At 36.9% G+C, this 15,370-nt stretch overlaps 1 protein-coding gene and 1 long non-coding RNA gene across 2 annotated transcripts in view; one reads left to right on the top strand and one right to left on the bottom strand.

The window, feature by feature from the left end:
- mpzl1l (myelin protein zero-like 1 like) overlaps nt 1-6,127 on the top strand; it is a 27,051-nt gene extending 20,924 nt beyond the window's left edge. Inside the window, exons 6-7 of the mRNA XM_008282461.1 lie at nt 3,325-3,430; nt 5,001-6,127. Coding sequence (XP_008280683.1) covers nt 3,325-3,430; nt 5,001-5,096 — 202 coding nt within the window. The 3' untranslated portion in view covers nt 5,097-6,127. The remainder of the gene's footprint in view (nt 1-3,324; nt 3,431-5,000) is intronic.
- LOC103357764 (uncharacterized) lies at nt 5,442-11,038 on the bottom strand. The gene is made up of 2 exons (XR_520221.1): nt 6,495-11,038; nt 5,442-6,147 (listed from the first exon to the last, which is right to left on the bottom strand). It is a non-coding gene; the product is annotated as an uncharacterized LOC103357764 (long non-coding RNA).
- Between the last annotated feature and the right edge of the window lie 4,332 nt (nt 11,039-15,370).

Raw genomic sequence — 15,370 nt, 5'->3', positions numbered from 1 at the left:
GTCCCTATGGTCACATTATTTTCAGTCTTTTCTAGGGGTACCATCATTTTTGCCCAGGCCTGTTTCATGAATTTATTTTTTTAAATATTTCTGTTAAACCATGGTTCAAAAGCAATGTCTGATTTTCATTGCATAATTTTCATTGAATTTTTATTTATTATTACTTTTGTCACATTCAAGTTATGTCTGTGACCGTTTAGGGTTTTTCTTTCATTAACCGAGGGGTACCGACAATTTTGTCCACGTGTGTATTTGTCAAACATACTTTGTATGCTTTAAGGTTGTTTGGCCATGTCTACCTCGCATACTTCAGCGACACTCATGAACTTAGTCGGTTCAACTCGATGAGAGAACCACATACATGAGAGATGTCCTAGATGCTGAAGTAGCGTTAAAACTCAATTCTGAGTTGTTAAACCTCTGACAGTTCGTGCTCTGTCTGTTGGGTGGGCTGACGTACGAGCAATCTTTGGGGTTGCTGTTTGCACTGGTGCCGGTCACTTTCCTCCATCACGTTGTGTTAGTACAACTAATTTCACAACGTCGCTTTCTATTAACATCACTGATGAACTCATTGTCAACATGTTGTCCTGTCATTCAGTGCACTAATATGAAATTAAATAACCTGATTACATTCTGTTTTCTAATCTAAGGCTACGTTCAGACAGTACTCTAAAGTGAGCCAATTCCGATTTTTCTTTTTTTGCCCCTATGCGACCTGTGTCTGATCTTTTCATGACAATCTGAACAATACAGATCCAATTTTTCCAAATGCAACCCAGGCCACTTGGATATGTAGATATCTCAGAGTCAGACTTCTGTCTGAACGGCCAGGTCACATTTATCCGACCTACACGTCATTGATACACGACAAACGTCACTATTCTGCATTCAAGTAGCAAAGTATAGCCTCTCACATCACTCTCCCACCATTCCTGGCTGCAATTCCACACCCACACATTTCTCTGTACAGACGTTGCTGCCACTGCCCCACAAAACGCCATGGCCAAAAACCTGGCTCTCTTCCTTTTTAATCTTTTCCTTAAAATGATTACATTGTAAATGTGCTGGCTCTGGTTGGACAACAACTTTAAAATCGCAAGATACGCTCCACCGTTGCCATCCGTGTTTACTTCTGCGAACACCAAGCATGCTTGCTGCACGTGACGTCTTCTGCGCATGCGGGACACTTTTGGGTTGTATGAAGTTCACACAGGAGATCACATACATGTCACATTTAATGAGAAATATGAACGAACGAGCAAAAAAATCCGAATTGAACATTAAGTCCTGCAGTCTGAACGTAGCCTAAGGTGATTTCTTAACCATCAAATGTAAAGAAGAAACCTGGTTACAGAGGTCGGAGTAGATGATTTTCCAAACCTGGTTTCCTCATCAGATTCTCTGCAAAATGATTTTTCCTGGTAGCACGATGAGCGATAAACTCTATTAATGTTGCCTGCCATGAAAGAGTGCAACAGACTTAAATACATAACGAAACTGCACATAAGCTTAACTTGTGGAGAAATTGATTTCCCCTTATCAGATTTCTGCTGTAACCAGGTTTCTCACAGTTATCGCGTGACCTCAGTTCATATAATCACTGTCTTTGTCTGTCCTGTTTTACCAGTAACATCCAAAACTTACCACCTTCCTCATCTTTTTTCCGTATCAATAACACACTTCCATCACCAGCTTTCTTTCTTTCTTTTTTTTTTTTTTTTGATGAAACAACAAAATGTTTAGAGGCTTTTTGTTGACAGTTTTCAGTCACCCAGAAATCACAGGACAAAAAGGTGACAGCTCATTTATTCAGCACGTAGCATTCATGTTGAGTTTTCAGGTAAACTGCATCTCTCACCTGTATATGCTGTTATACAGTGTCTTTACTAGAGATGCACTGATAAGCTGTTTGATTGTTAAATTCTACGGCAGTTCATGGACTGAATAATTGGTGAAGATCCAAGTACAAACCAGTGGATCATTTTCTCTGTCAATCAATTTGTTGTTTGATCTTTAAACAAAAAGCATATGTTTTAACTTCCCAGAGCTCACGGTGATGCCTTCAGGGAGACTTATTTTATTTGACATGAAAGCCAAAATGTATTTAGTTTTCTGTGTTGTAAAGCAGAAAGCTTCACACTGGATAGGGTAAGGGTTAGTGTAGGGATTTTAGCTTGACATTTAACAATAAATTGATTTTCTAAACTTTTCATTATTTGTTCACTTAGCTCATTTATTAACCAACTAAGTGTTGCAGCTTTATTCTCATCGATTTGATTAATTGTTTATTGTGCAAAATGAACAACAATTGTGAAAAATGTTCATTACAGTCAAGTTTCTGTCAATCGACGAATCTCTTAACTTTAACTTTTAACTCTAATTAACAGTTGTTCTGGTATTTTGCCTGGACGTCATAAAGCTGTCTCCTATTAGTTAATTCAGTATACAGTAGTCTAATAAAACGGCTAGATATTCTGCACTTTATTGCATCTTTTTGTTGCATTTATATTGTCAGCTCAGACCATCAGCTCTATCTACCAAAGCATCTGTATGGCTGCTTGTATTTGTTGGGCTGTTGGATTTATGTTGCCAGTTCCAGTGTAAAATTCCCGTTCAGTTTTCTAAACCCCAAGTTGAGACCTTCATATTACTTAAAACCCAAAGTTATTCCAATTTGCTAACACATACATAATAAAGAAAAACTGCAAATGCTCACATATTCAACAATTTCCCTGAGGTTTGCACCAAAGGGATCAAAAAAGTTCTATTCTATTCTATTCTATTCTATTCTATGTGAGAAGCGAAAACAGCAGTAATTATATATAATCAAGGAATAGTAACAAGAGTAAAAAAAAAAACAAAGCACACAACATAACAAAACAAACCAAAAAAAAAACATAAAAGAAAGTCTTATTTGAACATACAAGTGTAGAACACAAACAGGAAGGTTAGTCAATAAAAATAATCAAGTTCAAAGTATGATAAACTGCAGATTTATTATTAAAACCGTGATATTTAACCTGTGCGATCTATGTGTACTACAAAATATTGTGCCAAAGAGTCTATTATCAAATTCAAAATCAAAACTATCAATACTAAACTGCTTCATTTTATTTTGAATACTTGGAAGCCTCTTGGCCACCAGTCTGATGTCGTCTAAATCCCATCAGTGCATCTCTAGTCTGCTCTCAGCTGCAGTGTTTCATGTGCTCATCTCTCATTGTTTTATTTTTGTCTTGTGTCCCATTATTTGTGTTTGTCTCAATTTGACTGTGCCCCAATGATTGCTCGACACCACGGCAAATCGTAACCCTAAACTAGATGTACGTCCTTGGAAAGCGTGAGCTCTCATGCTCCGCAGCCACGAAAGAAGGTGGAGTCCAGCCTGGAGGGCTCCAGGTGTACCGGTCCCTCGGGTCCACTACAGGTAGGAGCTGGGGGACAAAGAAATCCACCGGCTGCCACCATTTCTCTGGGAGAGGGTCGCATTAATGTGGCCGTGTTGTTTATCCAAACATACCTGAAAATATGTCTTTATCTGCAGCTCCACTGTTTGGTTCAAATTAGTCATTAAAACCTTAATGCAAGTTTGATAACACTGAAGTTTATTTGTGTAAAACTTATGGAAAGCAGCAGTACGAGGAGCTCAATAAATCTCTTTTAAATATAAAGTTACAGTCAATTTGTCTAGGTTAGCACAAAGGCTAGAAACAGCAACTTCACCTGCTGTTTGATCTACATTATGTGCTGAACTACATTTCCTTTCTGCTTTTATTTGTCTCTTTTCACTTGGACAATGGAAGTTGAAGGACCAGTGTGTAGAATTTATTGGCATCTCTCAGTTAAGTTGCAGATTTAAACCAACGAAGACTCTGAAAAAGGCACTTCCGTGACAAAAAAGGCAACACTTCTGATTTTCGGGTGATTATACATTAATAAACAAATAACAATAAACATCATTCTGAAAATTTGATTCCAGTTCTGCTAAAAGATCCCACTAAATGCTACACACTGGCCTTTATGATCAAACCGATTAACCGATTATCCACAGATCCTTATATTTGACTTTGAAATTGACATGTGTGGCCAAATAAGAACCAATAAAACTATAAAAACTAAAATAAAAAGAATTTCTACAAAGAAATAAGAAAGGAATTTGCTGCTAAAATGGTTTATTTTTAATAAAAGTGCCAGGAATGTGTAATGTGTGAGAGCCATGAGGGACATGTCTTGTATTTGCTATTAAAGTAATTATCCAAAAAAAATAAAAAAAGAAAAGAAGAATTACTAGTTTTCTATTTGATATGGATTCAAAAGTGACACTCCAGCTGTGTTAAAATATTTGTATCTCCCTTCCTCAAAATCGTGCTGTTTCTTCAATAATAATAAGAAATACAAGCTACAATTTTCTGAATCCCAAGATGATGCCTTTTGTTATCTAACTAGCACTTCAACTGTCAAATATGACAAAAAAGCACCAAATCTTTACATTTGAGAAAGTAACCCCTCCAGCCCAAAAAGACAGGAATTTGAAATAGAAAATACAAGCATGTAGAATAAAGACTAAGAATGACCAAATAACCAGATATGCGCATATGTACAACTTCTAAAAAAAAAAAAGACACATAATTTATTTGAATACTTTCTCATTAATTTTCTATTACTGGACTTATTGTCTAAGGTCATTGTTTTAAATAACCACCTGTGTGCATGTGTTTTTGCCTTTATACCCTGGTGACTAATCACTAATTCAACCTACGAGAAACTTTCACAATGAACAGCCGCCGTTCAAATGTCCTACTAAAAATAAATACCCTAATTGCTAATTATAGACATTAATTAAACCTTTAAAGACTTACCTAGTGGTGTAAAAACATCTGTGTACATCAAAGTTCCTGGTAATTGTTTGCCTCTTGCTGTGATTCATCTGGATATGTTTGTGTGTTTCACTCACAGAATGTCTTTTTCTACTTGTGCATTTTGTTGTTGTGCTCCAGGGCCCGGTGATATACGCCCAGTTGGATCACTCAGGCAGCAAAAACTCGTTCCATAAGATGGAGCCAGTGGTCTACGCTGACATTCGTAAAAACTGAAGAGGAACCGGGGACCAAAAAATAAATAAAAACACAGTAAAGTATGAGACCTCTCTATCAGCTGCTCTTGGGAAGGGTGGGAATATATCAACAGGGACAAAAATTGGTGCAGTTTATTTCGCTCTCTCTCTCTCTTTCTTTCTTGTTTTTTCCATATTTTGTCCTCTGAAAGCATGATGCTGTTCTATGATAAAGTCTCCATGTGCTTTGTTGTGAAGATGAAAAAACTAAGAAAACACAAGTTGATATCACTCCATCACATCAGCCTTGAAATTGTTCTCCAAAACAGGGATCAAAGTAAAAATAAGAATGCCTTCATAGATATCATTCCAAGTGTAAAAATACTTTACTTTATTCCTCGTAGCTTTGTGCCCTCGAACAAAAAAAAACCTTCTGCAGGCTGTTGCACCAACTCAAAATGGTAAATCTGAGAGTGCACTAACAATCACTACCTAAGCTACCTGCATCCAAACCAAGGAAAAGCTTTTCAAAACATCAAGGCAAGAATTGATGTTTTATCCAGAGAAGCATTAAACTAAAATGGAAAAGGAAGCCACTATTAACTAACTAGATATAAAAAAAAAACAAAACAAGCAACGTATTATATCACACGTTTGTTCGACCTTCATCACCTCCTCGTTCATCAATCGCTTCGTGCGGTATTTTGGTGCTTTATATTCATGGCTGTGCGACCAGCGTGTCATAAACTACAGAAACATCAATAAATATCAAAGAAATTCTGCCAACGTCAAAACCTCAACTTACATACTTCTGTTATAAACAGCAGACTGTAGTTATTCATTAAATGTGCATGTCAGCCACATCGTAAATGTAAAACGATATCACGAACAATATGCTTCTCATTGATTATAAGGAAAGAGTAAAGCTGGGCAGACGTTATTCGTCATGTTTGTTGCACTAACCTTACCTGCCTTTCTAGGCTTTGGTGCTCACACTGCATCTGATTTTATTCAACAGTTTCCACCATTTTTTTTTTTTTTTTTTTGGTGCAAATGGTGCAGTTACACTCTGAACAGAAAGAGAGCTGCAGCTAATGATTATTTCCACTGAAAATGAAAATAATCATTAGCTGCAGCCCTCTTTCTGTTCGCAGCCCTCTTTCTGTTCTAATCTTTCCATTATTTTCTCGACTAGTTGTTTGGTTTATAAGATATCACAAAATGGTGAAAAAATATCAGTCCGTGTTTCCAAATAGCCCAAATATCTTGAATTGTCTGCAACCTAAAGATACTCAGTTTACTGTCACAGAGGAAAGAAATCAGAAAAAAATAAATTTTTAGGAAGCTGCAATATTTCTTCAAAAAATGATTATGCAATTACAAAAATAGTCAGCGATTTATTACATTTTTGACAACAAATCAAATCATATTTGCAGACAACAGAAAGTAAGAAGGGAAAAAAAAACAAAATTTGGACTAATGGCTCAGAAAAAGTCCCTTTTTGCAGCACAATCTCAATCAAAACGTGTAAAAAAAAAAAAAAAAACTCTTTCTGCACAAAAGTATGTATTGATCTGTGAGAAATCTGACCAGAACAAGTCAAACTGCTACAAGAAGATCTGACTTGCATTCAATTCAACCAGATAAGTTGTTCAGCCAGATAATGCAGATAAATAATCCTGTAATTATTCTGATAAAACACATCTTTGTAGTTCGTATCCCTTTAAAGCAGTCAGTCTTTTTGGGCGGCCCTAAGCCCAGGATGCAGTGATGGTGCCTCTGCAAAATATTGACGGGGGAATTGTTTTGTTAAAAAAAAAAAAACCCAAACAAAAAAAAAAACAAGTAGGACTGCCTTACTGCACGAGCCAAATCTTGCGTAAAACTTGAAATTTCCAGTATAAGCGTTGCTGGTCCGAGGCTGTTGTTGGCATCTTCCCCGACAGCACGTCCCAATCGTCCAAATGATCGTCAAATTACACTTTTTTTCTTGGTGCTGCGATTAATCCGCACTCTGTCTGTCCAGCATTACGCCTGCCAGAAGACATTAAAAAGTCGCCATTTCAGCTTCATAATGTAAGCATCGTAATTGCTTTACATGTAGCTGGTGCAACAGTCTGCTGAAGCCACAGTTCATCTCCACCGTCGGGCACTTCCATAGTGATCTTGTTTTGTAGAGGCGTATAATGTAGAGGTAGATTTTACATTGCCTTCAGTAACTTTGCATGCAGTTGTAATAACATCTACAGAAATAACTTTGGTACTCCTCAACTAGTTTTAAGAAGAAGCCGTCTGACGTTGTATTACTGTGAATGCTTCAGTTCTCTGTAAAAGTTCTGGCATGTCGTTGTGGTACCTTTTTAAAGACACTGCCTCCCTCTTTGATTTTCACCTCAGTGGAACATACAGCATCTTTCGGTTTTTAATTAATTGCGGCCACACTGAGTTTCCGTTTGTGTCTCAGTTTTTTTTACAAGCACATATAAACACACAGGCAATGCAGCCCATGTTGATTTTTCTTTTTAGTTCTGCTTCTCCATCCAAGCCTTTCTGCCTGTTTGCAGGTGCAATTTAAGAGTGGCAGTTCATTATTTCACGTTAGCTTTAGTTCATTTTAAAATACGCATGTTGAAAGTAAATGTTCAATTGAGGTGAAATATATCTCCTTTTTATGAGAACTGGGAGATGTCATTTGTTGAACAGAACAACTTCTAAATACACTGTTTGCATGCAATTTACTAACACTACAATCATGATTATGAAAATATCCGTCCTTTTTTTTTTTTTCAATCTATGTGTTATGTAAAGCTCTTTTTTTTCAAAACTAATGGGCCAAATATGTAATATCAACATTTTTTTTAATTATTATTTTCCAGTTGCTTTTAAGCTTTAAATGCATTCCAAAATCTTGTTGTTTTTTTTTGTTTTTTTTGTCTTAAAGCATTTAAAAGCCAAATTTATGTTATGATTTTGTTTGTTAATGGTTTGGTTACGTATGAGAATGATATTTGTGTTGCATACATTCTAAACGCCTTCAGCTTCAGCTTGTGATTCCGAATGCAGTAGATTTCCACGCTGATCAGTGTTTGTATATATTTCTTGCTCGTCATGTAAGATATAGTGCTGTTTACTGTAACTCATTCCAGTGTGGTATGGCTGTGGATGACTTTCCAGAGGTGGAAAGTAGTTTGCTGTAGAGGTCCAGACAGATGGTGGCATGCTTTATGTTTTTCTCTCTTTAGTCTTAATTATTTGTCACCAGACACTCTGATATGCCTGCAGCAGGTGTCCAGCCTGTCAGTTCAAAATGGAATGAATTAAGCTTTTTTCTTTTTTTTTTTTTTTTTTTGAACAACAAAAACAAATAATGTGACTTTCTTGAGTTTTGCGTTTTTTTTGTTGTTATTTTTTTAACAATCTATTGCTTAAATATGACTTGCATTGCTGTCTACATATTGAAAAGATGGACTATAACCAGAATACACAGCTTCAAAATGTAAACTCTTATACCAACAACCAGAATGATTTGCAGTCTGCTCCTACAGTTTAAAGTTGAGCCTGAATTCTGCAGGACTCTTCTAAATGAAATAATCTGGAGTAGTTTTGCAATTAAATGCACAGGTTGTTCTCAATTGAGGCAGCATACTGGAAAGAAAGATTTATAATGCTATAAAGTCTGTTGAAATAGATGAAATTGTTAATTACATCCAGGATGTTGAATATTATGTTGGAGGAGTGTATTTGACAGAAACCACTGACAGCACATTGTATTGCTTCTTTTTCTTACGTAGGGTTGATTGTGTCATTGTGAATGTCATAGATGGCGTAGATTTGTATTTCCTTCGTCTGCTGATCCCAGTGGATTTAAATGAGTCAGACAAGCCTAATGTTATGCAGGAATTAAGACCTTAAAGCACATCTCACTTGTTAAAGCAAAAACTGTAAGTAATGTACAACATTATCATCCCAACAGGGCAAACAATTAGTCTCACTATTAAAGTCCACTAACACGGATAACATGCATCATAAATAATTACAACTACAGCGATTTATGTTCAAAAGTTCATTAATGATAAATGGAAAATAGACAAAATATTTCCTTTCCTTTGTCAGTCAGCTGTGTTCATGCAGTCAGCAGAACAGGGAAAAAAGAGATGGAAGTCAAAGTCAAATGTGCTTTACAATGTTTTTGAGTGGAGCTATGATGTTTGGGCCTTTCGATTCTGGAGACGGTGAAGCAAAGTACAAAAGTTTTCTACATCAGATGACTGAAGAGTGACATATAGACGTGGTACAGTCAACAGGCTGTTGGGATTAACAGATGAAAACATAACCATGCTTTCTGTAAAAATTTAATTAATTTGCTGAAGCAGCTAAATGTTAGCAAGGACAATAAAATCTTTGAGTGGTGGAGCAGTTAAAAAAAAAAAAAAAGTAATGCAGAGTTTATTTTGATTTACAAAATAGGCATAAAAGGAAGACATATCCTTATATTTTCACATTCATTTGTTATACAGATGAATGTTATGCAATAATTTAAAATGTTGCCAGTTATTATTTTAGCTAACAATGCCAACAGTTAGCTTTTAAGAATGTAATGTTTCGCTTGTTAGATCGCTAACTTGCTAACAATGTTATAGAGTACCGCTATAGCTGTTCTAACGCTAAGAAGCAGAACATGCTAGCAGTTAGCATGTTAGCATGCTATGTTAGCAGCAATCTCCTCAAAGAGCTGAGGCTAACTGGAACGCTTTAATTTCTTGGTATAGAAGAGTTGGACATGTGACATCTTCCCAGTTTGCATTTCTAAACACTAAACTTTAAATAAATGGTTTATAACCCACTGTAATGTCGCTGTAAGCAGATAGGTGTTTAATAATGTGTTTGTCAATATACAGTGCATTCTTAATCATGTACTGTGTTTATAATTGCGTTTAAATGCTAAATTTAGAAATATTTAAGTGAAATTCTAAGCTGTCAGTTGTGCTAGGAGTCAAGAGTAACAGAGCGGTACAGTTTGTATCATGAACATCATGTTTACTCTTTGTGTTGCTGCCACAGTGTGTTCATAGAATGTGAAATCTTTTGAATTCTAAATAAACTGCATAAATGCACAATGCTAGGCTGTTTAGCCATTCACAGTCAACATAGCTGTTTTTCCTTGCAGAGTTTTGTTTTAACTTAATTTCTGTGTGGGTTTAGATACTTATTTATTCCCACATTTTCATTTACAACACCTTTCTGACTGACAAAAAGTCTTGATTCAGTCCATTTTGGCTCGACTGCGGCTGTGACACCAAACCATACAGGCACTGTGTCGTCCTCCATCTTTGAGTCTTTTCTGTCAGTTTCTGTTGTTTAGTTTGTTTACTAGTTAGCAGCATGTATTTCAGTGTATTGACCAAAAGGAAAAAGAAACAACAATGTAAGATACTGACAAACCATTCACTGCTGGTCGCTTTGCTCCTAATTGTGACTTGTTGCAGTGTTAAGTGCTGTTGTAGAAATTGTGATGTAAACTATAAATTATGAAAGATTTCTGATCTGAACGAGCTCTGGCGCTCCGTGTGGTGTTTTGAGTGAATGCAGGCTGCACTGTTTCCTCACAACGAGTCTTAAAGCACGCGCTCAGTGTTTCGTTGATGGTAAATAGTTGTGTGTTATTTGAGAATTGTTTGGTATGTTATGTTGTAAAATCTGCACTATGTCTTGCATATCAAAGACAACAAAATGCCCTGTGATTTTTTTTTTTTTTTTCAGTTCATCTCTGAATGACCTTGGCCTCTGTTTAACTTCTTTAAAACTGGAATGTTGTACATTTAGTGCCTTTTACATTTCATCAGCTAACTTGAACATCTGCTCAAAATAGAAAAAAAGATAAGATTCATTTATTTTCCTTTTATTGTATGTATTTTTTTATACACATAATATCGCCTCTGTATCCACTGTTCAAATTTTATATAAAACTTGTTCCTGGCCAATTATAAATGTGTCTGATGAGTCTTTTCTTTCTTTTGAACAAAACTTCATACTTGCTGGTAAACTGTTTAAATTATTATGATTTATGTAATACATGAAGGTGGTAGCAACAATTTTGAATCCGTGATGGAGCTGGGCATAACAAGTCACACATGCTTTTTTCTCTCAACATTAAGTGAGAAGTTTCCAAAGAAATAGCATGAATATGTAAAGAAAAGCTATAGTACAGTTGAAACCAGAAGTTTACATGAACTGTATTAAAAGACACAAAACCTTTTTTTTCCTTCACTGTATGACATTAAATCAGACTGAACTTTTTCTATTTTGGCTCAGTTAGGATTACCAAAATTATTTCTATTTGCTAAATGCCAGAATAATGAGAGGGAGATTTTTTGTTATTATTTGCTTTAAAGTCAGAAGTTTACATACACTAAGACTACTATGCCTTCAAACTATTTGGGAAAGCCCAGATGATGATGTTATGACTTTGGAAGCTTTTAATTGTTTAACTGACAACATTTGAGTTAATTGGAGGCACACCTGTGGATGTTTTTTTAAGGCAAACGTCAAACACTGCTTCCTTTTGTGACAACATGGAAAAATCACCCAAGATGTCAAGGAGAGAATTGCTGACCTCCACAAGTCTGGTTCATCCTTGGGTACAATTTCCAGATGCTTGGAAGTTCCACGATCATCTGTTCAAACAATTATACACAAGCATAAACACCATGGGAATGATCCAGCCATCATAGTGCTCAGAAAGGAGACAGGTTCTGTGTCCCAGAGATGAAGTGTTTTGGTGTGAAATGTGCCTATCAACCCCAGAACAAAAGCAAAAGACTTTGTGAAGATGCTGCTGAAGCTGGTAAGACAGTGTCATTCTCCACAGTGAAACTAGTCCTGTACCGACATAGGCTGAAAGGATACTCGGAGAGGAAGAAGATATTACTCCAAAAGGAACATAAAAAAGCCAGATTACAGTTTGCAAATGCACACAGAGACAACAACCTTAATTTCTGGAAACATGTCCTGGGTCTGATAAAACTAAGACTGAACTGTTTGGTCATAATGACCATCATTACATTTGGAGGAAAAAGGGGGAAATTTGCAAGCCTGAGAACACCATCCCAACTGTAAAGTATGGAGGTGGCAGCATCATGTTGTGGGGGTGTTTTGCTGCAGGAGGGACTGGTGCACTTCACAAAATAGATGGCATCATGAGGAAAGAACATGAAGTGGAAATAATTGGGGGCCAATTGGGGGCCTCTCGGGTTTTACACAAAGAAATAGTGTGAAAGAATGTACTCATCATGAAAGAATATAGTGATGCTGCACATCAAATTAAACAGCAGAACCTGGACTACAAGAATGTATCACCCATTTTTACATGACCCAAACACAGCTCAAACACCAACTAAATTAATTATCAAATATGGAAATCGATATAGCGCCACCAAGTCAACCCACTCGCCACATTTCTGGCTCAAGTGATTCGGTACATTATGCAAAACACACAACCAACCCCTCAAACTGAAGCAGACAGTCCACAGATTCTAAACATATCCATCAAAGCTCTCTAAAATCAAAGCATCGGCAAGAAATAACCCAAAGAACAGCAAAAACCGAAACCGCTTCATCAAACTGTAGTTGTAAAATGTCTCTTACCTTAGCTGTTTTTCCATGAAAAATTTATTTTATCGGTAAATCCACACTGAAATCAGTTAGTACTACTTCCTGTGTCACACGGAAATCACTCTGGGCATGTTTTGAAGGTTCCATTAGCTTTAGGGCGCTACCCAAGTGCGCACTACTGTGCGAACAGCTCATCTAAAAAATGGCGTTCTGCTGATTCTGATTGGCTAAAAGTGCTTTCAATCTCGCTATATTCTATTGGCTCTAACGATTCGAAGGCGGTGTCAATCACAGAAATCGACCAATCCATGACAGAGATACAGCCCTGCGTCACCACAGAAGCTTCACAGCTGTCAAATCAGCGTTACGCACAGGATGTGTAACACAGACAGCGGTCTGGTTGGATTAAAAAAAAAAAAAACTAAAAAAACTGCTGTATTTGGATGTATTGAACACCATTAGTGAAATACAAGTTAAATGTATAGTTAGTACATAAGAACATTCAGACGGTCACAAGTGTGCCAAAATGTCTCCTCGCTTGAACAATCTGGACTAAAAACTTTGTAATTTTGTTCTGCTTCACTTTATCAGAGTCAACCTTTGCAGAGAGAATGTTCACCATATAGTGCTAGGACTTGGGAGAGATTTAGAGCTGCAGCTTATGGAGCCCATCTGATGGCATCGATAAGAAATAAAAATAACTCATTCCCACGCATTAGTAAATCGTGGCCACGAGTTGTTAATGCGTGGGAACGACATAGTTAAATTTTGGCCTCGCATTACTAATATGAGGAAACAAGAGAAGCTGTGGAGCAAATTTCACAGTGCGGTCACAACAGCTGTCAATTAAGGATAACGGGTGTACTTGCATGAAACATGGAGCATTTAGATTTGATTTCATTTTATTTTAACCTTGGAATGAACTACACCGATATCCTGCGATCTCTTGCGACGAAACACCATGTGATAATTATGTCGTTCCCACGCATTAATATCTCGTGGCCACGACTTACTATTGCGTGGGAACGAGTTATTTTTATTTCTTATCGATGTCACCAGACGGGCTCCATAGCAGCTGGATCAATCCAACACGATAATTATGCTGAAATAGCTTTTTTTTAGGCAAACCTGAATTTTTTTAATTTGTGTGTGTGCCATCTACATTTACTTTTAACCAGTAACATATACACTGATATTTAAACATCTTAACAAATCTTACAAGTGTTCCTTTAATTATGACACAAGAATTATTCAAATAGACCTTGTGGTTGCAGAGATAAACTGTTTTTATTATGGGTATGTAATTTTTTTCATAACCCTAAGCATACTGCCAGATTGGTTGAAACAGTGACGTCAGGACAACAAAGTCACTGTTTTGGAGTGGGCATCACAAAGCCCTGATGTCAATCCTGCAGATAATTTGTGGGCAGAGCTGAAAAGACGTGTGGAGTTATCTTGTCCCATGCAGCATTCTTTTTCTTTCCCTGCTTTTCCCAACATTTCGAGCACCAAACAATATTTTCTGGTTTGCTTCAACCTCACTGACAAGTACCTCGATCTCAGTTTCAGAAAAGTTCCTCTTTTTCGCCCTTTTTGCCATGATGATGATGACAGGTGAGGAAAAAATAAATCTTCACTTGCTTAATAAAGAGGCATGTTGTTGCCGTATATGGTGATTTGGAGGCGTTTCTGAAGGCAACGTGCACAACCACGGAGGTTAAGAACAAGTGGGATTTATCAACACTGATGTGCGTACGACCTCCATGCGCACGTTTGATAAAACCAGATTTTTTTAAAAATATATATTTTATTGAAATTTTCACATATTATTTTAATCAAACAAACACAAGACCAAATAATGTTTTTTGTTTTTTTTTCTAATTAAAAAAAAAAAAAAAAAGTACAGAACAATGAACAGTGAGCAGTCTGAGTTACCAAAACAACAAAAATTGCCCCAATCATTCTTTATCCATATTCAAACGGCTAGGCCCAAAGCCCTCCACGTCAAGCCCGCACCCCTCCAAGGGAGATCGACGTCCCCGGGCAAGTATTCCAATAGAGGGCACCATAGATCCAAAAAGGTGTCATCATTGCCACTCAATTTTGCACTAATTCTTTCCATCCATCCATCCATCCATCCATCCATTATCTATACACTGCTTAATCCTCACTCGGCTCGCGGGGGGGGGGGGGCTGGAGCCTACCCCAGCTGACTTAGGGCGATTCTTTCCATTGGTAATACTTTCCTTATACCACTGTGTCACTGTTGGTGGTTTGTCTTTTATCCAGTTAAGTGAAATACACTTTTGTGCTAATAGAAGCTTACCTAGTAATTTAGATTTATTCTTGTCTCTTGAATTATTAGAACATGGCAGCCCTAACAGAAACTGACCCGGGTCTTTCCAAATTCTTCTCCTCAGTATAACACTAATTTCCTTTGTTTATGGAGTTGTCCGAAAATATCAAAATGCTGGTCTTGTAACAATGTAGGTATGTCCCATCAGTTATTTTACATTGAAGGCATAAGAGCGACCTACGTGAGTCTATCTTGTTCAGAAAAACCGGTGTCCTATGCTGTTGATGCAGTGTTTTATACTGAGTTTCCTTGTATTTATTGCTAAGAAATAGTGAGTGAGTAGTTTGAATACAATCTTTCCAGTTATTTTCATCGCAGTGACATTGAAGATCTTCTTCCCATCGCTC

The sequence above is a fragment of the Stegastes partitus genome, unplaced genomic scaffold (assembly GCF_000690725.1).
Source record: "Stegastes partitus isolate 25-593 unplaced genomic scaffold, Stegastes_partitus-1.0.2 Scaffold273, whole genome shotgun sequence".
NCBI lineage: Eukaryota > Metazoa > Chordata > Actinopteri > Pomacentridae > Stegastes > Stegastes partitus.
This window is presented reverse-complemented; position numbering and strand designations above follow the sequence as displayed.